We start from the raw sequence: 25,045 nt of genomic DNA on the forward strand, positions 1-25,045 counted from the left end.
AAAATATGGACGGCTGTCATTTGATCTTGAGCCTTGTTTCTTACTCAAATTCACTTATTCCTGGGCCTAAACACAGGCCCAATGAAGTAAATTGAATTGTGATCATGACATAAGCAGACACAAATTCACTTATTTTTTTTGCCTCCAAAATGTTCACTCCGCGTGAGAGCTGCCCAATCCAATCAACCCGGCGGATATCTTCTCGTAAAGTGAGCCCCATGTGGTAAAAAAACGTTAATCAAGCCCATGTGATGAAGAGATTTTTCAATGTGACCGTCACACAAGATGGTACACCATGTGTTCAAAGAGGGAGCCATGATTTTTTTCTTGGGTGGACTAACGGAAATTAGTGCTATAAAATCATACGTTTAATTTTTTTGCTTATATAAATATTATATAGTAATTAATATAAAAGAACCAACAAGAGAATATAAATTATTCTCAAAATCATAACGTGGCCAATATATTCAAGGACAATATAAATAATTAACCTATTAATTAAATCAAGAATAAGTAAATAAAGAGATTAAGAACATACCAAAGGTGACTTCATTGGAAAATCGCAATGGAAAGTAAGGAATTGCGGACATAGGGATTTACTTGTGGATTTAAAAAAATTATTTTTCTTTTCTTGATTGAGAAGCACAGAGGCTAAATCGTATAGGGTAAATGGTCTTTTTCTTTTACAAATAAGATAAAGGGAGACGGGAGATAGAACTAATTTATAATTTTTGGCATAAAACTTATGGGGACCTTTTTTTACTTCTCACACACCCCTCATTAATTTATATCCTTTGATATTCCTCAATTCATTTGATCCGATGACCGGAAATTAAGAGGGTGAGTGAGAAGTAAAAAGGGATGTGTAGATAACACACCCCGAACTTATTATTTATTACCTATCCTTTACTAAATTTACATTAAATAATAACCTGTATTGAAATTGAATGGCCTATAAGCATGAGATTACAAAAGAATAGTGTTATTCAGACTCATTTTTACCTCCAACACACCCTTATTAATTTTTTGTCATTGACCATCTTCAATGGAGTGCATGAATAACACTACCCTTGCAGAAAACCTCCCTGGGCTATAGCCCACCTTAGCCTTGTCAGTGGCTCCGCCATTGCACATGTCCTTATATAAGTGGTGGGTTATGTGTGTTAAAAGGTTAATAACTTAAAAATTAAAAATTTTCACCACTTGCATAAAAACACATGTTGTATCATCCGTATTCCCGTCATAACTAAAAATTTCTTCATATGATAAGTCTGTTACCAATATTGGTCAAAACCAAGAACCCATGTGCAACTTTTGGATGAAAATCTCGATTTTGATCACCATTGATACCAGGCTCCACCACTTGAGTATGATTTATATTTACCACATACGTCACCGTGAGACACCACCGGACGATCTAAGCAATTCCGTCTATTTCTTTATCGACCGCAGCCAATTCAAGTAGCATACGTGTTTCTGTATGCATTGTAGCTTTTCCCTGTAGAAACCGGCCAAAATCAATGTCTTTCCCTTTCCTGTAGAAAGTTAAACCACACAAGAAAAGCATTCCAAACATATGCATACCCCAACTACAACTTTACACTTCATTTCCCCACATTCTTTTACGACATTTCTGTAAAGACACTCCACCTTCATCGATCCCTAAAAGAGAAAGCAAAAAAAGAGCTTAAACGAACAATTATTGGAAGCTTATGAAAGCAAACATCTTTGCTTTGATGTCCACAAAGCCATCCACCACCTTCTCCTAATACCTTTCCCCTCTCTTAATCTCACTCTCTTCTTTCTCACTTAAGTTTAGCATCCCTCTCTCCTTCTTCGCTAAGATATTAGGTTTCCGTCCTTCTACATATTCGGAAACATCACAACACTCTGTTTATCTATTTCCAAAGATAGAAGCCTCTAGGTTTTCTTACCTCTCCTTCAGGTTTCGTCCTTCTACGTATTCGGAAACATCACAAACACTCTGTTTATCTATTTCCAAAGATAGAGGCCTCTAAGTTTTCTTACCCCTCCATTCAAACTTACCTGGAGAGAAAGATGAGTGCTGATTGGGGGCCGGTCGTTGTTGCGGTGGTTATGTTCATCCTCTTGTCACCCGGGCTGCTGTTCCAATTACCGGCAAGGACTAGGGTGATGGAGTTCGGAAACATGTCCACAAGTGGGATTGCTATTCTTGTTCACGCCGTCATATACTTCTGCATAATCACCATCTTGGTCATTGCAATTGGCATTCACATACATGTCAACTAATCTATATTGTTTTCAGCCACCTTTTGATATCGCAATATACTTTCATATTTTGTAAGCAAACTCCTTATGCGGCTTTTCTTGTTCCTAGTTTAATGTTTCATATCTGAGTTTAATCTCTGACTAAGTATTCGATCCATTATGTTTAAGTTTTATAGTATCATACACACTCAAAGGGGGGAAACCGGGAACGTATCATGTACATTGTAATAAACCTAAACTTAATGGAATTGACTTGCAATTTTAACGAGTATTGTTGTCATCTACGCATTATAAGGGTGAAATTTCTAGATAAAAACCGTGCCAATAACAATTCCCTAAAAACCTTCCGTTTCTATCAGCGCAATCTGAGGCTTAACAAAATGAAGCGCCTAAGAGGGAACAGATCGACTCTCAAATTTAGCATATCAGCTACTAGCTAAAGGATTTTCTACATCAAAATCCCTAGACATTCATAGCCTTCTAAAAGAGTAGCTACAGAAATAGTTCAGACCACCACACTAGTTGGCTCATTTAAGTTCGAGCGATATTCTAATCTAATCTAAATCTAATCCACGAGGGGAAAGATTCGAATTTTAAGTTGAACTTGGCTACAATCAAGTCAACAAGTTCAGACCAATGCTCTAGAACAGTTAACAAACAGAAAAATAGGAAAATCTAATTAAATTGCATCAAAATTAATTGGTAAATAGAATTATAAAAATAAATAAATAGAAAAGGGGTTTCTCAAATCCCAGACTGAACAGAATCCATAAGCAAGCAGCTGCATCTCTTCTTCTCCAAATCAGAGAAAAGTTTTCTGCTTTTTATTTATACGGAGCTCAAAGACAAATAGTACAAGTATTAAGTTACAACAGGGCAGCCCAGAAGAGAGACAGACCAACATAAACAGAGATCCAGAGCGGCGGAGGGTAACAGGATCAGCCGGTATAGATGTGGACGTGGACGACCAGGATGAGAATGGCATAGAGAACGAAGAAGAAGAGAGTGTGGACAGCGATGGCCTTGCCGTTGGTCTTCATGCGCCCAAACTCCAACTGCTTGCTGTTTCCCGGGAACGAGAAGAGCAGCCCCGGTTGCAGCAGGATAAACAACACTACTCCTATCAATACTGGGCCCCAGTCCGCCATTGTTGCTTCCTCAAAAATCAGTTCTCAGATTAAAGTTGCAAGCTTTCGGTTCCTGTGGCACTTGGGATTCGGTAGGTTTTGAAATTTGTGATTGTAATTTGCAAAGCAAAGAGCGGTGAAGGTGGAGGGAAGGAACTGCAAGGTACTGGCTAGTGAAGGTTTTGATTCTCTGGTTTGGGTTGCAGGGTAGATTATTGCAGTTGGGACCCACCATCCACTAAGTTGAAAGCATTCATCTTTTTTTTTTTTTTGTTCTTTATATCTTTTTGACTAATCTTTGGAGGACATTGAAATGGGGTTGTAAACTAAAGCCTTAAGCTTTTCGGTGGCATGGACTGATAGACATTCGAATTGAATATGATGGTGGTGTGATTTGGACAGGGATTGAAGCGCTTAACAGCCAACCTTTCAACTTGAAACAAGTGTCAAATGTAACTGCCACTGATAGCAATTGCAAACACCACAATTATGTTTGGTCAGAAAATTTTGGTAAAGTCATTGGATCAAAATAATTTTCTCTTTATAGACAAATAAAATACGAGTCTCATCATTTTGTAAAATATATTTTACGTATACATAAGTTATTGGTGTCAATACACGCAACATGTACTTGACTAGCTAAAACTCATTAGACGGAACCAAAACGGCAGTGGATGAGATCGAAATATAAAAAAATGGGTCTCAATAAGATGTTTTGTGTGTTGATCATAAGGATGAGATGATCTGCCAAACATCTCCTCCCACTCAAATTTTCTCTCCTGATAAGTAATGTAACAGTATAGCCTTGACAGCAATAGAAAATGAAAATGATGCTAAACCTTATCCAAAAGTCCAAGAAGGCAATAACAAGTTAACAACAAATGCAACACCAAAGCATTTAAAATTCGAAGATAAGGCTAATTAAACTGGGTTAATTATGTTCTTTCTAGCCCTAAGGGATTCTTATTCCCCTCTTCCAAGGGCTTAAATCCAAATTATAAAGCATCCAAAGCTCCTTTTTATTTACTTTTGCTATATTCTTTCTCCTCCTCTTCCCTTGTTCTTCTGCTGTGACATCTTCTTGTTTTGACAATGAAAGATTGGGCAGCTCCGCTGATAGCATCCGCGCTCTTTGCGTTTCTGTCGCCGGGATTGGTGTTTCAGATGCCGGGAAAGGAACGTCCCTTGGAATTCATGAACATGAAAACGAACATCGCATCGATGTTCTTGCACGCCGTGATCTATGGTTTGCTCCTCATTCTGTTTCTTATTATTCTTGACATTCACATCTATGCTTAGGATCCAAGAAATGTGGTTTGGCACACCAGCTGAAAGGAGGAGTTAATTCTGTTGTTTTACTTGCTTTTATTAACTACTTACTAGTTACCTTCCTGGCTTCTGCTTTGTGCAAATAAGAAATTATAGCAATCTTTTATATTTTCCAAGGTCTTTATGCTTTCATTTACCTTCCATAATCTGCATAAATGTAAATCTTTCGTGACGAAATCTCGCTAACAAGGATCTCACAGAGCTGCAATAACAAATGATCTTGACATGTAACTGAGAGATCAGCAGATTATTTCACATTTTTTCCCCTTGATTAACTTTATTTAGTTAGTTAATCAATTTAGAAGTTCCCCAGTAAAAGCTTTAGCAAGAAACTCACCTAGCAGAAACATGGAGGCTAATGAAATTAAGCTTGTGTGTTCTAATTCTTAATCACTTACTTAGGCTAATTCTACGCTAAACATTCACATAATTCTCGACTCTACCATTGATTAAGTTTGTGTATCAAACTTAAAAATCAATGGGACAAACAATGACCAACGATCCTAACGAGTAATTTAAATCTCCGAAACAAGGGGAGGAAAAACAAACATTAGTGCAAGATCAAATTCAGATGCAGAGCCAAACAAGCTAATTAAGGTGTACAAGTAAAGTTGAGACGAGATAATACGTTGGTGCCTTTTAATTAAGCGACAATTAAGAGCCAACATACATGTGGACACCAATGGCTAATAAGAAGATACAAATGAGAGCAAAGTAGATTATGGAATGAACCAGTATGGACACTCCACTCGTCTGAAAGTTTCCGAACTCCACGAACCGGTTCTTTCCCGGCATCTGAATCAGCAGTCCTGGTGTCAGCAATATGAACAGCACCACTGCTATGAAAACCGGCCCCCAATCCGACATATCGAAGAAATCTCGATCTCTTGATCTCTCCCAAAACTTAACAGATGTGTTTAGCTGTGATCTGCTAATATAATGAGTGGGATAAGGGTTGGGTCGTACGAGGGAAAGAAAGATGAAAGGTGTGCATGATTATAAAGTTGAGCATTTGGGAGGAAGAGACAAGGAAAGAAAAGTTGTGTGTAAGGTTAGAGTATCAAGCTATTCCAATTTCCCTCGTTCACATTTCCGAGTAGTTTGGTAGTTTACACTTCACATCACATGCATCCTAAATAAAGGAAGCTTCTCACATGACACTCAACCCTACAAGAATGCTACTCAACTCTACTTTTGCTATAGGTGGTGAATTGGGCAAACGATGCCCATTTACAAAAAATCTGACATATTCTACTATTGCGTAATTATGTAGCCTGCGTTACGCGATCAAAACAATAAACACGTAATTATATAGTCAGTAACATGTAATAATCTCTCATTCGTTTAACCAGACTTCTAATGTCTTTAGGAACCATAAGAAATTAAGATAAGAAGATTGATGGTAGGGAGCTTTCTTGTCACTAAAGCATTATTATGGTATAAATGTTGCTGGTTTTCCTTTTCCTTTACTGATAATCCCATTAATTATTGGATCCCTTGCCTTCAATCAAATTATAATAATGATTTCGGTGGAGCATTTGGATCTCAAAAGACACTTTTCAGTTGCTTAAGGGATCATTTTGGTATTTAACTAAAAGACTTTTGTTTGCTATTCATATACTTTCCTATCTTTTTTTTATACAATGATCAGGTCAGTAATAATTTGATATTGAATTGTTTATTTAGAAGAGTCGAAATTAACATGTATATAAGAAAGAAGCACAAAAAAAAAAAAAAAAATTGAATGGGGGTATCTCGAAGCAATATACTAACATTAAAATTAACAAATATGGTTAAAAATTAGACTGCTAGGTAGTCTAGACTACTCCGAATACAAGCCACCAATATTATTAAGAATGAACTGCTAATTTAGTCTCTAAATTATCACCTCAGTGAAAATTAGATTCCTAAATTGTTATTTTTTCAGAAAAATCAGTCATTAGATTATAAAAATCTGCCAATTACATCCCTAATATTATTCGAAGCTACTATATTTAATTTTCTGTCAATTTAAGTCACATTACTTGCATGTGATACACATTAGATGGTAGATTGATAGTTTTTCATAAAGAAATAGTGCATAGACTTAACTTAGGAGGGTAAATTAGACGTTTGATTTGCAACCTATATGAAATGCTAAGGACTTATAAGCGAGAAAATAACGGCATTACACTCTAAAGTGTGTCACGTGACTTGAGTTGACTAAAAATGAGATAAAATAGCATTGAATATAATAGTAGGAATGAAATTAGCAATTTTTAATGAGTTTATAGACTTATTTTACCGAAAAAAATGATTCAAATACCTAACTTTCATTGAAGTAATAATTCAAGAACTGAATAAGCACTTTACCCTATTATTAAATATGATGTATTACTTAGCCATGTTGTACTACATGTAGATACTAGGTCTCCGTGAGCTTATGGTAACTCCGTCCATAAGTAAATACTAGGTCACTTTTATTTTCTATTAATAAACGAAAAAAAATGGACTATTAGATAACCCGAGCCCAAATATTCAAAGCTGACAAACCCAACTGAACAAATGGATGTGGGCCGTGGAACTACAAAATCCAGTAAGGAAAAGATCCTTTTGAAAGTGGGGAAGAAAATGGAAAATTGGAAAAGACGTCGACAGCAGGGTTCGAACCTGCGCGGGCGAAGCCCAACAGATTTCAAGTCTGTCTCCTTAACCACTCGGACATATCGACATTGATGTCCTGAAAGCCCTAGATGTGTCATCTTAAAGGTGCCAACTCTACGTTTAAGAGAATCCAACGAAACGTGGCACATTTTGGATTGATACAAAGGAAAACGACAACTCCTTAATAACAAGATCCAGAAAATATTATTTCTAATTATTTCAGGATTAGTATATTGCTAGTCATTATAAAGCAAAATATTAATTGGAGTCCTTACATTAATTATTCGGAAAATGAGATGATTCATCAATTAGAAAAACATAGAGCAGATCACATGATCTATGTTGTTTAACTTTTTCCACATTTATATAAGTTAGAGTCCACTTACGAAATGTTACATAGCACTACTTTATGCAATAAAATAAATGCTAAAATGGCAACCTACTTCACTCACACTTTCACAAAAGGTGGATCTTTCGTTTTAGTTGATGCTATTTACACATTTATTTTTTTTTGCACATTCATTTTTAATTGTTGTTTTTATCTTTTATTTTTTTTTATTTAACAATCGATAATTAAAAATGATGTGTAAAAAATAAAATCAAATGTATGATAACACCACCATTCGTTTTTCGGACCAAGATAAAGGGGATAATATTCTTCCTTTTTTACCTTTTTCACAAAAGTAAAGCAAAAAATGAAACATGAAAAGCTTTTAATCAAGCACACGATTGTAATTTGAAATGATTAGGTCGGTTTTTGAGTTTTAAGAATCCAATTTAACTTTTATGAATCATTAAAATGAATCACAGCAAATCACTTTGAACAAATAAAAAGTAATATTCTCCGTTTATACCAAATAATCTGACCAAATCAACGTAAAAAATGATAAAGATATTATGTTTAAAGTGAATTTTTTTTATAGATTATTTGTCCTTTATGTTAGAAGTGATGATATGATATGTAATAGCCATATGCACTTATGCTAAAGATATTATAAAACATTAACTAAAAATATTATAAAACATTATGTTAAAAATATAAGAGATCCCGAAAAATCATGAATAATGGTAGCATTTATCTTTCCATAGATGCCGCGCCCAAAAACAAAAATTTAAAAATTACGATTGGAATGCATATCACCATCATCCACCCGCCATCATCATCATCATCATCATCATCATCATCATCATCCAGCACATCAGCATGTGTCCAAATCATCATCATCGCCATAAAAAATTTTAAAATTAAGATTGGCATGCATGTCAGCATGTGTCCAAATCCAGCACATCACCATCGTCCACCCGCCTGCCTACCACAGTCATCACTGGAATGCATATCTTCTTCTTCTTCTTACTCATCTTCTCGTAAAAAAGAAAACCCAACAAAAAAAAAATAACTCTCTTTTTTTCCAAATCGTCGAAAGTTATCACTTTTCTGTGATGGGTCGGGTGCAGGAGAAGCTGCGGTCGTTCTTCAGCAACAGATGGCTGGTTTTTGCGGCGGCAATGTGGGTGCAGTCATGTGCGGGAATTGGCTACTTGTTCGGGAGCATATCGCCGGTGATCAAGAGCTCCATGGACTACAATCAGCGGCAGATTGCGCGGCTGGGTGTGGCTAAAGATCTCGGGGACAGCGTTGGGTTTTTGGCGGGGAGCTTGTGCGAGGTGCTGCCGTTGTGGGCGGCGCTGCTCGTTGGTGCTCTGATGAACTTTGTTGGGTACGGTTGGGTTTGGCTTGTTGTTACTGGTCGAGCTCCTTCCTTGAATTTGTGGGCTGTGAGTATCATATCTAACCAAAGTTCTTTGCTTTTCTTGTATTTTTTTCTGCTTTTGTTACTTTTTTGATCTAGTTTGATCGTGTGTTTTGCCATTGTGGATGGTTTTTGGCGATTTTCGCATCCCGTTTTCTTGTTCTGCACTTTTACCTTATTTCTGGCTCTTGATTTCGTTTGGTAATCCAATCCAAAGGCTAAAAGATAGGGAGGAGTGAGGAGTTGAAAAGGGGATTGCGAAAATTACTTCTTTTTGTTCAGTTTGCGGATATATTGATTGAAACTCTGGAAACGGATAGTGTTTTTTGGTATGTATGGTTTGAGAGGTTGAGTTGATAAGAAGAAGCTTAATGTTAATTTTTCCATAAAAAAGGAGTAATCTTTTGCCTTAAACTTGATACTTTCTTATAAATTAGCAATCTTTTTGGTTGACCACTTGCAGTGAATTGAGTATATATACATGCTGTTTAAGGCTCTGTTTGGTCTGTGGAATCAGCATTTCTGCAATTTTCTGTGGTCTAAGCAAAGCGTAAAGTACGCTGAAAAAAAGAAGAAAGAAGGGCTTTTTCAATGAGCATTTGGAACTTTAGACATTCTTTTGTTGTATATTATGTCTTTTCCTTGATGCGTTTTTCTTATTTTCTCAAAACTTGCCATTTGTAGTGGCTACTGGATATAGCCATTTTTGTGTCATATGTTTTGATAACAAAATTTGCTCACTGTGTCTGCGATTTGCTATGATGGAACAAAATTGGTCATTCTCGTAGAGTAAGTAGTTTCTGGTTTGTAATTAGATCTTCTACCGCGTTAGTAAACCTAGTTCATGAAAACTTTTGATAAAGCAACAATGTTTATAACAAACTTACAAAACATTTAAGCATTATGATTAGCAATGGGGGTTGGTGCCTATGCCATGTATTCTGTTAAACGATTCGGTATTACTTTTTGTTATCTTGCCTTGGTTTAGTCTTTAACAGTTACAATTTTCAATTTTGCAGATGTGTATTCTTATATTTGTGGGAACAAATGGCGAGACCTTCTTCAATACCGTTGCTTTGGTCTCTTGTGTGCAAAACTTCCCAAAAAGTCGGGGTCCTGTGGTTGGAATTCTCAAGGGCTTTGCTGGGTTGGGCGGCGCAATTCTGACTCAGATATATGTGATGATCCATTCACCAGATCATGCATCTTTGATTTTCATGGTTGCGGTTGGTCCAGCAATGGTGGTTTTTGCTTTAATGTTTATTGTCAGACCGGTTGGAGGTCACAGACAGGTCCGGCCAACTGATGACTTGAGCTTCACGTTTATTTATAGTCTGTGCCTCCTATTAGCTGCTTATTTGATGGGGGTCATGCTAGTTGAAGATCTCATTGATTTGAGCCACACCGTGATGATTATATTTACAGCAGTTTTGTTTGTGCTCCTGTTGATTCCCATAGTGATTCCCATTTCGTTGAGCTTTTCTTCCGAGTCAAGATCTCTAGAAGAAGAGGCACTCCTGCCCGAGCCACAGAAACAAGACCCTGGGAAGTCTGGGCACGATGCTAATGAGGTAATATTTAGTGAGGTGGAAGACGAGAAGCCTAAGGAAATGGACTTACTTCCAGCATCTGAAAGGCAAAAACGAATTGCACAATTGCAATCGAAACTATTCCAAGCAGCTGCCGAGGGAGCAGTTAGGGTAAAGAGGAGGACAGGTCCGCATAGAGGGGAAGACTTCACTTTGACACAAGCTTTGATCAAAGCAGACTTTTGGCTTATTTTTTTCTCACTACTCTTGGGTTCAGGATCTGGTTTAACAGTGATTGATAACCTCGGTCAGATGAGCCAGTCTCTCGGGTATGACGATACACATATATTTGTATCCATGATCAGCATCTGGAACTTTCTTGGTCGGGTTGGTGGCGGTTACTTCTCTGAGATTATTGTGAGGTACGAACTGAATACATTCTCATCTAGAGTTTATGTAGAGCATTATTTAAACTTGGGTTTGTGACTTCTCAATTCTCATCCATCGCTACACATTTGATAGGGACTATGCTTATCCAAGACCGGTAGCAATGGCTGTGGCACAATTCATTATGGCAATTGGGCATATCTTCATTGCTTTCGGATGGCCAGGGGCAATGCACATTGCCACCATCTTGGTTGGGCTAGGCTATGGGGCACATTGGGCGATAGTGCCAGCTGCAGCTTCTGAATTGTTTGGCTTGAAAAAGTTTGGGGCTTTGTACAATTTTCTCACAATTGCAAACCCTGCTGGTTCGTTGCTCTTTTCTGGCGTGATTGCTAGCAGTATATACGACTTTGAAGCTGAGAAGCAAGCTCATCAGCACCATCACCTGCATATGAGTCCAGGAACATCAGTTTTCCAAGGCATGCTTCGAATGGACGCGCCAAAGTGTGACGGTTCTATATGCTTCTTCTTAACTTCGTTAATCATGTCCGGATTATGCATTGTTGCCTTTGTTTTAAGCATGATTCTGGTACATCGGACTAAGATTGTATACGCCCACCTGTATGGAAAATCACGTCCAGCTGGGCTTTCATGAGCTGAGGATTCCATCTAATACATCCTGTATTTTTTTTCTGTGTCAAACCACATTGTATTTCTTCCAAATTGTTTTGATGTTTCTATACTTTGTCTGAGGTTGTGTAGATTGTTTGTGTGTTTTTGTAACCACATTTCAAGGATGATGGAGGCAAGTGCACGCCTCTTCAGTACTCTCGAGGATCAGTGTCCCAATTCAGTGCTATGTATGGTCATGTAAGATTGTCTTTTCGAGTATAAGAACGTTGTATTGAATTTTGCCGGTCAATTGACCTTGAAATTTTGTTGTTTCGTGATCAGTTGTGTCCATAATTTTCCCATGAATGAATTGAAAGATTGTCCCTTAGAACACTTACAATTGTTATGAAAAAACTTAAATTCCTGAGAATTAAGTTCTTTGGAGATTATCGGGTGCTTGTTAACCCTATTAATTAGAACCTGTAGGTTATGCCATGATGAATATTTCTTAGCTTTCGATGATCATGAATTGAAGGTGGTGCAGTGTCTCCTGATCCCCCCTTGATTACCAGTCTTAAAACGGACTCTTCCAAGCTTCCTCATGGCAGCGACGAGGCTCCGTTGAAGTTACCTGTGTTCTTAGCAAAATCAAGGACAATGTGCTGTGATGCAGAGCCAGAGAAAAGAACCTGATCTGAGCTCAACAACCCTTTCCCAGCAACCCGTGAGGCTTTCGAGATGAGTCCATCACGGTGTCCCAATTCGACGTTGAATGAAGGGCCTCCTGCATGCAGAAAATTTGAATGTGGAAAATGAGAGAGCTAGTTCACTGTCTAGTGGATGCGCACCACAACTCGTATGAGTCTCAAGACAACACTTACAAAGAATACACAATCCCGGGCAGTCATAGCCAAGATGTCAGCACAAGAGACGACACCTGGGCTTTGTGCTTCCACTGCTTGCTTTGCCCTGCTTGCTTTGCCTTGACCCCGGTGTCAAACCCGTCTCCTGCTAACGACAGCTTGTCAGTGAAGTCCTTCTCTGCATCCCCGTTTGGTGATGCAAAATCATGATCGATGCTTCGCATCCCTGCCTTGAATATTGCGAAGTTCAAATGAAGTTGGGAACTTCGAATGCGACGTTAATCTCTAAACCAGGTCTCTCTCAAGAGGGCCGGAAATCATATACCATGCAAATAGGCCCATATACAGATGGCCTTATAGTAAGTCGGCAAGCCCAAATCTCTCATGGTGGGCTGTATTGGTGAGGACGAAGCCCAAAACGCGTACGCACGTAGAAGCCGCTTAATATTTCGAGAAATTTTTCATTGTGACGGAAATGTGGATAGTACACCATGTGTTTTTAGGTAGGTGGTAAAAAATTTTATTTTTTAAGTTATTAACATTTTAACACATATATCTCATTATTTGTATAGTAATACGTGACGGAAAAAATCTCCTAATATTTCGTACGGTTGGAGCATACGAATCTTACGATACGCGATTCAAATTTCAAACGAGTCTATCTGAGGGCACACAGTTGCAGAGGAAGACTCTAAAGCACAACGGCCATGGCGTCGATGGATGTAGAAGAAGCACGACTGGTGTTTCCGCACTGGAAACCCCTCCGTCGAAGGTTCGCTCCTGAATCTCCTTTCTTCGCATCAGGAAACATTGAGAGGGAACTGCTCGCCAAACAGGTTTACATTTCTCTCTAATTTGGTGTAAATTTCATGAATTTTGATGTCATCTCAGATGATTTGCGTCGCTCGAGTCCAAATTTGAACTGGGGCTTTTAATCATCAGACGCAATTAGGAACTAGCATTTCAAAATTTTGCTAGCACATTTGAATTTTGGATTTTGGGTTGCTTTATGCTGTAATTTTGATTAGATTGCATTGGATTTAACCGAAGACGAAAAGCATCAGCTTCAAGAAATGGTAGATGAGCAAGGCAGGTATTCACATTTCATGGTTATATGAAATTAATGTACTGCAGTAAGACGCTATTGTTTGTTTTGTTGCTTTTTTACTTGATGTGAAGTGCGTGCTTTGCTTTTGCAGGGGGGTTTTCTGTCCGATTGTTGGTTGCGGTGCTCGCTTGAGTTCCTTGGAGGACTTTGAAGATCACTACAATGCACGGCACACCGCGTCTTGTTCTGTGTGCTCTAGAGTCTACCCAACGTCACGGTTGCTCAGCATACATGTATCCGAAGCACACGATTCTTTCTTTCAGGCGAAAGTGGCACGCGGCTATCTCATGGTATTTACTCTTTATTTTCCTCCTCGATTCGTGTTGGTATTGTCCATCATATGACATTTTTTCTTGCTTTCGAAATTGAGTTAGTTATGGCATAGTGACAGTTCCTCATTCATTTTTACTCAAATGTTGCTGGCTTTAAACTATGAGAGTTCTAGGGGAAGCAAAAACAGAACCCAAACATGATCCAAGTCATTTCATGGTTTTTGTTCTCTCTTCTACCGTCTAGCTGTCAAGCTTGAGTTCCACTTGTAATGAATTGGCTAATCACTGAAATCCTTACCCTTAAACGGCATATCATTACCCTTCAAAGTTTCAAATAAGTGAACTAGTGTTATACTTAAAACTGAAGAATCGATCCGGCATTACTTAAAGTTCACAGCTTTTTCTAGATGATACTGTCTGTACAGATGTTTTCTGGTTTATATACTGAAAGGATGGTTTGCTTTCGTCTCTTGCACCAGGTTTTCGGTGACTATTCTTCTTGCACTTTTGTTAAAGCATTATTTGTTGGAAATGTTAGCGTTCTGTGTGAAGCAAGAACACAATCCAAACATTACCATAGAAGACTTTTCATACTTTTCTTTTCCTCTTGAATTCCACCATTAGCGCCTCGACTAAAGCTCATGGTTTTTCCTAGGTGATATCATTGTCTATAGATATGCTTTCTGGTTTATATACTGTTCGAAGATGAAAGGTTTCTCTATCGTGTTTTTGAGCATGCACTGGTTTAATTGTTCTAATTTTGTTTGGATTTCTGTGGTGTAACAGTATGAATGCCTTGTAGAAGGCTGCGGTTTGAAGTTCGAGAACTATAAAAGTCGGCAGCAACATCTGGTGGACAAGCATAAATTCCCCACTTCATTTGAGTTTTTCAAGAAGGCTCTTCCTTCCAAAAAACAGAGGCAGAAGAAGAACCAGCGGAGACAAGTTGTTCCGAAGAAGGCAGATTCATCTAGTACGCAAGTAGATAACGAAACCATGGATGGCCTTGTTTCTGCCGTCTCCAAATTAAGCACATCAGACTCGAACCCTTCAGCCATCAGCTTTGGTCGTCGACCCACTCGTGGCGTGGCATTCGTCCCAAGAGCCGTTCAACGTGAGAAAAAACCGGACTCTGCATAAGTTGGAATGCCGAGAACTCTTTCGGAAGATTTTGAATGTTGTACGTGATGATTAATTGTTGAACGGTTATGAGTGAGCAGCTTGCTACACCCTCTGATTGTAAGGATGTTTTGGGATCACTGATGTAGATGGAATATTTTCTTTTTTCTTTTAGCATAATGCAATAGTTCATCTGAAAGTGTTTTTAAAATTGCTGAAAGCGATTTTGGTGAAAACGTTTTTGAAATAAGTACTTCTTAGTAAAAAAGCAAGTAAATCACTTAAAATGCTTCCTGTAATAAGCATATAACTGATGTTTTTTGCAGAACACACGCTTTTGAAACCTAAAATCATTTCCTTTAAAAATGCTTCCACTCATTTAAAAATAATTCCAAACGCGTCAAGAAATTCTCAAAACTAATGCACTTTCGATTCAGCTCATAACTTCGATATTCGTGTTCTTCGCTCCCTCAATTCTTCAGCTCGTCGGAAAAAATGGACGCCATCGATTCAGTGTTCAATCCGCTGAGAGAGTTCTCGAAGGACAGCGTCCGCCTCGTCAAGCGCTGCCACAAACCCGACCGTAAAGGTAATAATAACCCCATCCACTTCCAATCCAGTCCCATCCATTTCCTTCTTCGGATAATTAATCCAACCTGCATGTAATTTGTAACGTGATCCTGTTGATTTTAAAAACCTTCGAGATGCGATCTGTGCTTTGGACCGGACTAATCTATCCGGCGCGCCTTTTCTTTTCCGTGTGAATGTAACAGAATTCACGAAGGTGGCGATCCGTACGGCGATCGGATTCGTGGTGATGGGATTCGTCGGATTTTTCGTGAAGCTGATCTTCATCCCGATCAATAACATCATCGTCGGAGCTGCTTAGGTAATGCCCTCTTTATATGATCAGTTTGCAACTTTGCATGCAATGAATTTGCAAATGGAACTTTGGAACTCTGATTTAGGCTTTCTTAATTACCATTTTCCATGATCTAATTTAGTTTAATTATATTTGGAAATGTGAGGGCAAGCCTTGACACAACAGAAAGATTGTTCCTTTGTGACCAAAAGGTCACGGATTCGAGTTGTGAAAGAAGCCTCAAGGGTAAGGTTGAGTATTCCTTCAGACCATCACAAAGCGGAGAGTCTTGTTGGCTTAAGGTCGCCCATTATATTTGGAATCGTGTTTGTATTGAATTATCCTAATTTTGTATATGAAGGCAATTCATTGCTTGAGAAAGTTGCACAGTGGCACCGGTGTTCCATCTGTTTTATGTAACTTGAATGACTGGATTCTGCGAGTCAAATGTGATTGGTTTTATACAGATTCAGGTGCGAATTGTTCCAATTTCCGAGTGTTTGATCATCGTGTATGATTGCGTGGGAATGCTTGTAGTCGTGAATCAAGGGAATCACAGGATTTCTACTTAAAGATTAAGGTTCTTGATCATTGTTTCGCCAATTAAGCGTCGGTAAAATTTAATGTTTGTGCTGCAGGTCGTTTGGCACCTTCAAGTAGATGAAAGTTTGACAGTGAACGCTAGGGAGGGCCAAGATCTACCATCACGATCTACCGTCTCGGGCACTGTGATGTTAATCAGCGTTTTAGACATTTGTTTCTTCAAGGCTAGTTGAAATGATGTTTCTGAAGCAGTTGAGATTCCACTATAAATCAAAAGATTTGGCCTAGCTCTATTTATTGACTTTGGTCAGTTCTGTGTGTCTGGTGATCCTTGGAGTTTCATTTCTGTTCTATCATCTTCGAACATATGGAGAACGAAAATGAGAATCGGAGTGAGATTTTGCAGACTCAACTGATCAGTAGACGAGAGGTACTAAAATTGCAAACTCAATACATGACTTGAGATTTTCCGGTGAAAGTGTTCTTGTAAAATTTTACAAAAGGGAACAGGAAAAGCAAGGCAAACGCAACTGCAAGATTGCTCAACATAGAATCGAGAAATTAACAAACCGGATTGGCATCTGCAGCATCAGCAGAAGCAAGTAGTAGCTCGGGTTTGTTTTGAAGGATGTAGCCTTCCTTTCTCGCTTTCTTACGTTCACGCTGTAGCCTGAAGTTCTCCCTCTTTTTAACCCGGTAGCTGTTGGGGTTCTCCGGCTGGACTTCTCGAGGGTAAACACTAATCTGCGGACAATACAAATCAACGATTCGTGTTAGCATACAACACGCAGACAATCAAACCACAAACCATGACGGGTTTCGGAACTACAGATCATACCTTCTTCTTGTCGGGTCCAAACTTCTCAAATTTAACCATGCCATCAATCAAAGAGAATATGGTGTGGTCCTTGCCAAGCCCCACATTCTTCCCTGCATGGAACTGATAATTTGATGCCAAAACAAACCCAGAAGTCACAACAACATTCTACATTTCTACATATGCCAAAATGAAAATGATTTCCACACGTTCTCTTTTTTTTTTTTTTTTTTTTCTATACAGTCGTATTTATTTTTGTTTATTGATTTTCTTTTGACTTATTCAACCCGAAGGCCGGAAACAAACATCCATCTAAACAAAATGAACACGACGCACATATAAACAAGTAAACCCGAACACGACCCATTGCCAATCCCTAGCTTCATGTACCCAAATTCAAGTTCGACACAGTTCATTTCCTTCTCAAATTGGTTTTAATTATAAGAAAACCAATGAAAAATGTTTGAAAACTTTGAATTTTAACAGACAAAATAAAGGATAAACTAAATCCTACCATGCCACAAAATAATAATAATAATAATAACCAATTTTCTCAGAAAAATGGGGTGAAATCGAAGTTACTTTGGTGCCACGCTGGCGGACAATGATGGAGCCAGCCTTGGCGACCTGGTCGCCGTAAATCTTGACGCCGAGCCTCTGGCCTTTGGAATCACGTCCGTTCTTGGTACTCCCAGCTCCTTTCTTGTGCGCGTTTTGAATCGTCAATGGAAGTCTCTGTGGGCCCGACAACACTAACGACAGCTTGGGACCCAGTTGCAGAGAACCCAAATCGCCTCTGAAGAAGGAGGAGGACGACGAGCTGGAGGTGGATGTTGGGTGGAGAGACAGCCCTCTGAAAGCTCCGACTATGTTGAAACTCATGGACGCAACCGCCATTTCTGAGAAATTATTAAGTTTCGTAAACAGAACAGTGTGAATTTGTTGACAGCCAAGCTTAGCTTATAGCTTTGGACGAAGAAAGAAGAGAAAAGGAAAAGATAGCGAAAACCTTATCCTGGAGGCTGCTGATTGGGTATCACTGCCGAGTGCGTTCTAATTTTTTATTGGGGCCGTTTGTACTTAGTCCATTGGGCTTGAGCTATAAGCCCACATGCACGAGAGGGCTTTGGTCCGGTAGCCGCACATGTGGTTGTCTTACCAAGACTTACTTGGTGGAACCGAAAAGGATTGGGTGAGGCCATATACAAAAATGTCTTCGGATTTGTCTTTCATTGGACATATAAAGTTATAAACCATATCGTTCACCACACGTGAGATGATGCATTGCGTGGTTTGTGTTCCTAGTACTAAAAAATTTGTTCAAATTCAGCATAGATTTTGAGTGAGTGGAAATTAAAATACAATATCTATAATATTCAAAATTCTTAAACTACATTTAACATTGCTAATGCGTAAAATCTTGAGGCTGAGCTGCCCTTGGCCTCTGGTTCCCAACGGTGACCCAGATCGTAATCTAAGCAAGTTTATTTCTTATTTGTCGTCTCAAGCAATCGCTGTGAACAACGAATTTTGAAAGAATACCCACAAGTATGAAGTATATATCATCAACGTATGAAGTAGCATTCACCAAAAGAACACACACAAGTACATATATTACTGACCTGAATAAGAAGTTTACATCTTAGGAATACATAACATATTATTATTAAAGAATTAACATTGCATTAATAATGCTTTGTTACGCAAGTACAAATGAAAAGAAGCCTTGGATTTAAACAATCTGCAAACTGCAGGGATGAAAATCGTTGCACTTGAAAACATAGGAACGAAAGTGGAACATTGCAAAGGCTGATGGGACTGAAAACATGTTTTAGCCTGTAAAAGAGGGAATACAGAAGTGAATGAACAATTGATACCTGAAAGACCAGAATGGTGGTGGTTTTGTTGGCCACTCATGGCAACAAAACGCCAAGTCACTGTGACTTACCCAGTGAAGTAAAATGTGGGGTGGCAGTTAGGTACAAAGCATTCTTTCTCTTACAGGTCAGTCCTAAACTCTCCGTCATGTCAAGTTCGTCTGGATTCATCCCATTCGCCAGTTTCCAATCGAAGTGGTAGAGCAATTCAGCGAGAGCAAGTTCAATCACGGTAACACCAAATGACATGCCTGGACATATTCTTCTGCCGGCACCAAATGGAATGAACTCAAAGTCAAAACCCTTAAAGTCAACAGAAGAGCCATGAAACCTCTCTGGCTTAAAACACTCAGAATCTGCCCCCCATATATCTGGGTCTCTTCCCATTGCCCATAGATTGATAATTACTTTTGATTTAACTGGTAATTTATATCCGCCAACTTGAACTGTGTCCCTTGCTTCTCTTGGGAGCAAAGCAAGTGGAGAGTGTAACCTCAGAGTTTCTTTCACCACCGATTTCAAGTAGTCCAACTTTTTAACATCTCTTTCTTCAATAACTTTGCTTTTCTTTCCTTCAAATTGGACAACTAACTGTCTCACTTCAGCTTGAGCCTTCTTCATGATTCTTGGGTTTTTCATCAACTCTGACATTGCCCATTCTATGGTAGTAGCTGAAGTCTCACTTGCTGCAGCGAAGATGTCCTGCACATAACAAATTTTTTTTTGACTGAGTGACCGTAAGGACGACATTGGTGTGTGGGGCAAAATGTGTAGCATGACAATAATTGATTTTCAATGTGCGGGACCAAAATCATGAGTTTCAAAAACGTAAGCAACCATTTGTGATAAAACCCCTTCATATATTTTCATTAAGTGATGAATGACGACAAAGATGAAATGTCTACAGTACAACAAAGCAAGTCTACATTACTTACCAGAATGATATCTTTTATCTGATTGGTAGTGAAGTTGAACTCCGCCTTATTGGACTCTTTAAGTTTTAGAAGTACGTCGACAAAATTTTCCTCCTCCCCCTCCTCCGCTTGGTCATTGCCTGCTGTAGTAGTACTAGTACTAGTACTAGTACTACTGATCATCAAGTCCTTTTTTGATCTTTTGGTCTTATGATCATTGATGATATTTTCGAGAATCTTACCGAGCTTGCTTTGTATGTCTTTCAAAGCAGGGATCGACCCAGTAACGAACCCAAGAAAACTGAGTGAAGGAAACAAATCAGGAATATCAAACCCACTAGCAAGTTTGTTTACTTCATCTAGTAGCGAAAGGAACTCCGTTTGGTCTTTGCATTTTTTCCCAAATGCTGCCTTTGACACCACGTCATTTACGAAGCTGCAGCACCTGTCACTAAAATTGATGGCAAGTCCCTTGTGAGACATTGAGCCAATGGACTCAACAAGATTCTGTGCCTCTTCTTCTCTTATGGATCTGAAAGACTGCACACGTTTCGTGCTCAGTAGCTCGAACATACAAACCTTTCTCAATGATCTCCATAAATCTCCATAAGGAGCAGAGATAATACCTCCTTGACCAAAAGACAAAACCTCTGTCGCCAAAATAATAGGCCTCTGCGCAAATGCAAGCTCATGAGTCTTCAGAACCTCCCGGGCAGCTTTGGCCGATGAAATAATCACGGCCTCTAATTGACCCAGTTTAAGGTGCATGATGGGTCCATGTTTCTTGGCCAAGTCTCTAAATGTGTGGTGTGGCAGTGGACCGACCATTTGATGCAAGTTTCCAATAATCGGCAGCTTCCATGGCCCTGGGGGTGAGTTTAGGCCTCCGGCTCTGGATCGCTTCCAAAAAATCACCAGGATGCAGACAAGGAGAGAAATGAAAACAGGAAAATAAGGCCCTTCGACAATTAGACTCATAATTTGATCCAGATAAGCTGTGATCAATTTCATCACGACTTTGAGGTACTTTACTTGCAAATCAAAGCACTTAAATGTGGATCGATATGTTGAAAGTGCTTAAGGTCTTCTCAAGGTAAATGCTTGTTTTTGAATTGGAACAAAACAAAAATAAATAATCATGAGGAGTGCAACTGTGGAACAACAAAATAAAATAAATGCATTTGGAGTGCAATGTGCGAAGCAAGTACATAAAATACTAGATAATAATGCTGGAGACATTTTCCAATGCCTGTGTGTTCCAGCTAGATGCTTAAGTTAGCCTGTGCAATTTTCTATTTGCATATGTGCAAAGCAAGTTCATAACATATCACACGCCCCTTTTTTTACTTGCTACACGTTTATAATGATTATGTTTTTTTTTATCACAAATTAAAAAAGATACGTGAGAGGTAAAAAGAGATATGTGAATGACACTTCCATTTGAATTACATTATCAGCATGATACTAGTCCCAATGTCGAAAGAGATACAAATTATGGAACCCCCTCCCTGACTAATAAACAAAATCTTTTGAGTCAGATTGTACACTGTCATTCGTTGTTACTCTACTCAATTATATTAAAGTGTTTAGGGATGAATTCCAGACCCAATGGTTGGGGATGAATTCTATGCCCATATTACGCTCTGCACGTCCTAGGTTCGATTCCAAATGAGAATAATAAATATATATTTTTAGAGTTGGTTTTGACTTTGTTAATAATAATCTACAAATTGAGCTTATATGAAATTATTTTGAACTCTCCCCTATTCTTACCATCACCAAAGCTACTTCAAATTCTTAATTTATCTAATCACACCTCTTTGTATACATATATATAATACCTTGTACCTTGATGCCACGCTGTCTTTCATGAAGTAAACCTCGGTGGCCAGGTCACAGGAAATCTCGACGGTGAGCTTGCTAGTATTCCTAGCTCCTTTCTTGCGCGCAATTCGAATTGTCAAGGAAATGTCTGTGACGAACCCAAATTGCCATTGAAAAAGGATGACGACGAGCTTGAGACTGAAGAAGCGATGCCACAACCATCATAAACAAAACAATAGAAATATGTATGAATTTAAGAAATTCTTGCTTCCTCTTATATTGGGCCTTGATTTTTCTGAACTAGTCTATTGGGCAATTGGGCCATTGGGTTTTTGTTTTTCGGGTTTAAACTTAAATAATTGATTTGGGGACCTTTTTTTATTCATACATATATATCTCTCTCTCTCTCTCTCTTCCAGAGGTAATTATGAAGAACAATGCTAGGTTGATCAATTTTTTAATCAATTTTGCAAACTATGATATGTCACCAATAAGAAATAATTACGTTGATTAATACTTAAGTAATAATCTAATCATTAAAAACCACATCATCTAATTTACAAAATATGATTTAAATATATAATCTCCTTAACACTATCCAATTATTAATTAACCATCCTAATAAAGGAGGTAAATTTGAGTAGAGATGTCTCACCGTAAACTTGAGCATGTTCTTTTGTAAGAGTGTAATCATCTATCTGATTAGACTGCCTTATTCAAGTTTTTCTTCATATCAAATTTAGTTTAAAAAATCACAAGGATGCAGACAAGGAGAGAAGTGAAAAAAGCAAAATAGAGCGTTTCGTCAATTAGAAGCATATTTTGATCCAGATAAGCTTTGATCAATTCCATCATACGACTTTGGGGTATTTTGCTTTGCAAATCAAAGCACTTCAATTTGGATTGATATGTTGAAAGAAAAACTAATGAAAAAGACTTGAAAACTTTGAGTTTTAATGATAAGGACAAAATAAAGGGTAAAGTGAATAGTACTATGATTAACTTTTAGTGTAAAAATGTGGTTTTTTGTTAAAGTGAACAGTACCGCGAGTTTTTCGTTAAAACTCCCTATGTTGAAAGCGCTTAAGGTCTTCACTTAATTACTAGTTTTGGACTGGAACAACAAAATAAAATAAATGTATTTGGAGTGCAAATGTGCAAAGCAAGTTCTTAAAATATCACATAATAATGCATGAGAGATTTTCAACCAGGTTGCTTAAGTTAGCCTGTACAATTTTCTATTTTTCAACGTATCATAATGAATTTTTATGGATCCCCCTCCCCAATTACTAAACAAAACCCTTGGAGTGAGGTTGTAACACGGTCATTCGCTGTTAGCTCTACTCAATTATATTTAGTGTTTATTCATCAATGTTTTACCTAATTGTATAAGTATAAAGTCGTTGTGCACTTACGTTGTAACACACAAATTAAATATATAGCTTGCACATATTCAAGTGTCAATCAATAATTGATCAATTTTAATGTGGTCAAATTGATTGGTATTAAAATTAGGCAGCTGACTTGTTTGTCCATAACCACAAGTGGTCATAAGTCTAACATCTTTGGTTTATATATTTGTGACTATGTTAAAAAATATATATATTTGTGAATAATAATGTATAAAATGAGCTTATCTAATATAATATTTCTCTAAAAAATTGTCAGTATCTTATAGATTATTTGCCCCTTCCACCAACACTAAACTTGTTTTCAAGAACCTCTTTTCACACGATTACAGTATGATGCATGACATCTTTTATTTTAATAAAATCAAACGTAATGGCGTTGTAAGATTCAAACAATTGACCTTACTTAGTGAGATAAGACTTTGTTATTCTATTACCTACATGAACTGACTATTCATATGCAACAACTATAAAAGAACATCAGTTGGAATCATTGATCGATGAATATGTTATCATAATCATTTTTGTATTTGTCTGCCTAACAAATCAAATAATCATCGAATTCAGTGCAGATTGAGTATGATCGTGATCACGTCATTGACTAATAGTTTTAATTGTTAATGTGTGAAATCTTGAGGCTGAGCTGCCCCTGGCCTTTGGTTCCCGATGTCGATCGTACACTAAGCAACTTCATTTCTTATTCGTCGTCTTAGGCAATCACTATGGACAACAAATTTTGGAAGAAGAAAAGCAAGAAGAGTAGCAATAGAACACTCACGAGTACATGTATTATTGATCATACATATCTGAATAACAAGCTTACATCTTAGAGCAAGTCAACCCCTAAAAAAATGCACTAGCACCCAGCCTATTTAATCCACTCGGTGAACAAGGTAATTATGAAGAATAGTGCTAGGTTGATCAAATTTTTAATCAATTTTGCAAACTATGATATATCACCAATAAGAAATAATTATGTTATTTAATACTTAAGTAATAATCTAATCATCAACAACCACATCATCTAATTTATAAAATATAATTTAAATATATAATCTCCTTAACACTATCCAATTATTAATTAACCATTCTAATAAAGGAGGTAAATTTGAGTAGAGATGTCTCACCGTAAACTTGAGCATGTTCATTTGTAAGAGTGTAATCATTCATCTGATTAGATTGTCTTATTCAAGTTTTTCTTCATATCAAATTCAATTTAAAAAATCACAAGGATGCAGACAAGGAGAGAAGTGAAAATAGCAAAATAGGGCGTTTTGTCAATTAGAAGCATATTTTGATCTAGATAAGCTTTGATCAATTCCATCATACGACTTTGGAGTATTTTGCTTTGCAAATCAAAGCACTTCAATTTGGATTGATACGTTGAAAGGAAAACTAATAAAAAGGGCTTGAAAACTTTAAGTTTTAATGATAAGACAAAATAAAAGGTAAAATGAATAGTACTATGATTAACTTTTTAGTGTAAAAATGTGCTTTTTCGTTAAAGTGAACAGTACCGCGGATTTTTCGTTAAAACTCCCTATATTGAAAGCGCTTAAGGTCTTCTCAACTTAAATACTAGTTTTGGACTGGAACAACAAAATAAAATAAATATATTTGGATTGCAAATGTGCAAAGCAAGTTCTTAAAATATCACATAATAATGCATGAGAGATTTTCAACCAAGATGCTTAAGTTAGCCTGTATAATTTTCTATTTTTCAACGTATCATAATGAATTTTTATGGATCCCCCTCCCCAATTACTAAACAAAACCTTTGGAGTGAGGTTGTAACATGGTCATTCGCTG

The 25,045-nt window shown here is 37.7% G+C and overlaps 9 protein-coding genes and 1 non-coding gene across 11 annotated transcripts; 5 read left to right on the plus strand and 5 right to left on the minus strand.

Annotated features, from left to right (window-relative positions):
• Positions 1-1,657: 1,657 nt before the first annotated feature.
• LOC137709457 (uncharacterized) lies at positions 1,658-4,814 on the plus strand. Its single transcript, XM_088689553.1, has one exon. The coding sequence runs from the start codon at positions 2,059-2,061 to the stop codon at positions 2,269-2,271; it is 213 nt and encodes a 70-aa protein (XP_088545679.1). The 5' UTR covers positions 1,658-2,058; the 3' UTR covers positions 2,272-4,814.
• Positions 3,021-3,398, minus strand: LOC148689184 (uncharacterized). Its single transcript, XM_088689554.1, has one exon. The coding sequence runs from the start codon at positions 3,396-3,398 to the stop codon at positions 3,189-3,191; it is 210 nt and encodes a 69-aa protein (XP_088545680.1). The 3' UTR covers positions 3,021-3,188.
• LOC137708433 (uncharacterized) lies at positions 4,470-4,814 on the plus strand. The gene has a single exon (XM_068447513.2). It carries the CDS (start codon positions 4,470-4,472, stop codon positions 4,674-4,676), a length of 207 nt encoding a protein of 68 aa, XP_068303614.1. The 3' UTR covers positions 4,677-4,814.
• A 442-nt stretch (positions 4,815-5,256) lies between these two features.
• LOC137708432 (uncharacterized) lies at positions 5,257-5,822 on the minus strand. Its single transcript, XM_068447512.2, has one exon. It carries the CDS (start codon positions 5,571-5,573, stop codon positions 5,361-5,363), a length of 213 nt encoding a protein of 70 aa, XP_068303613.1. The 5' UTR covers positions 5,574-5,822; the 3' UTR covers positions 5,257-5,360.
• Positions 5,823-7,334: 1,512 nt separating this feature from the next.
• On the minus strand, positions 7,335-7,416 carry TRNAS-UGA (transfer RNA serine (anticodon UGA)). Its single transcript has one exon. It is a non-coding gene; the product is annotated as a tRNA-Ser (tRNA).
• A 1,208-nt stretch (positions 7,417-8,624) lies between these two features.
• LOC137708475 (protein NUCLEAR FUSION DEFECTIVE 4-like) lies at positions 8,625-11,969 on the plus strand. Its single transcript, XM_068447558.2, has 3 exons — positions 8,625-9,125; positions 10,120-11,051; positions 11,152-11,969. Exons 1-3 carry the CDS (start codon positions 8,790-8,792, stop codon positions 11,669-11,671), a joined length of 1,788 nt encoding a protein of 595 aa, XP_068303659.2. The 5' UTR covers positions 8,625-8,789; the 3' UTR covers positions 11,672-11,969.
• A 1,112-nt stretch (positions 11,970-13,081) lies between these two features.
• LOC137749204 (uncharacterized) lies at positions 13,082-15,189 on the plus strand. Its single transcript, XM_068489317.2, has 4 exons — positions 13,082-13,327; positions 13,520-13,584; positions 13,691-13,889; positions 14,658-15,189. Exons 1-4 carry the CDS (start codon positions 13,199-13,201, stop codon positions 15,009-15,011), a joined length of 747 nt encoding a protein of 248 aa, XP_068345418.2. The 5' UTR covers positions 13,082-13,198; the 3' UTR covers positions 15,012-15,189.
• Positions 15,190-15,395: 206 nt separating this feature from the next.
• LOC137749271 (protein transport protein Sec61 subunit gamma-1) lies at positions 15,396-16,696 on the plus strand. Its single transcript, XM_068489374.2, has 3 exons — positions 15,396-15,579; positions 15,764-15,879; positions 16,491-16,696. Exons 1-2 carry the CDS (start codon positions 15,486-15,488, stop codon positions 15,877-15,879), a joined length of 210 nt encoding a protein of 69 aa, XP_068345475.2. The 5' UTR covers positions 15,396-15,485; the 3' UTR covers positions 16,491-16,696.
• Positions 16,697-16,826: 130 nt separating this feature from the next.
• On the minus strand, positions 16,827-18,242 carry RPL27 (ribosomal protein large subunit 27). The gene is made up of 3 exons (XM_068446347.2): positions 17,795-18,242; positions 17,234-17,335; positions 16,827-17,139 (listed from the first exon to the last, which is right to left on the minus strand). The coding sequence occupies exons 1-3, from the start codon at positions 18,107-18,109 to the stop codon at positions 16,957-16,959; spliced, it is 600 nt and encodes a 199-aa protein (XP_068302448.2). The 5' UTR covers positions 18,110-18,242; the 3' UTR covers positions 16,827-16,956.
• A 553-nt stretch (positions 18,243-18,795) lies between these two features.
• LOC137709308 (melianol synthase CYP71BQ5-like) lies at positions 18,796-21,131 on the minus strand. 2 transcript variants are annotated; one of them, XM_088688826.1, is made up of 3 exons: positions 20,025-21,131; positions 19,161-19,791; positions 18,796-19,048 (listed from the first exon to the last, which is right to left on the minus strand). In XM_088688826.1, the coding sequence occupies exons 1-3, from the start codon at positions 21,012-21,014 to the stop codon at positions 19,044-19,046; spliced, it is 1,626 nt and encodes a 541-aa protein (XP_088544952.1). In that variant the 5' UTR covers positions 21,015-21,131; the 3' UTR covers positions 18,796-19,043. The 2 variants fall into 2 exon arrangements, with proteins under 2 accessions (XP_088544952.1, XP_068304494.2); XM_068448393.2 differs by having other exon boundaries at positions 18,925-19,791.
• Between the last annotated feature and the right edge of the window lie 3,914 nt (positions 21,132-25,045).

The sequence above is a fragment of the Pyrus communis genome, chromosome 17 (genome assembly GCF_041283825.1).
Source record: "Pyrus communis isolate YQ-2024b chromosome 17, ASM4128382v1, whole genome shotgun sequence".
NCBI classification, from domain to species: domain Eukaryota; kingdom Viridiplantae; phylum Streptophyta; class Magnoliopsida; order Rosales; family Rosaceae; genus Pyrus; species Pyrus communis.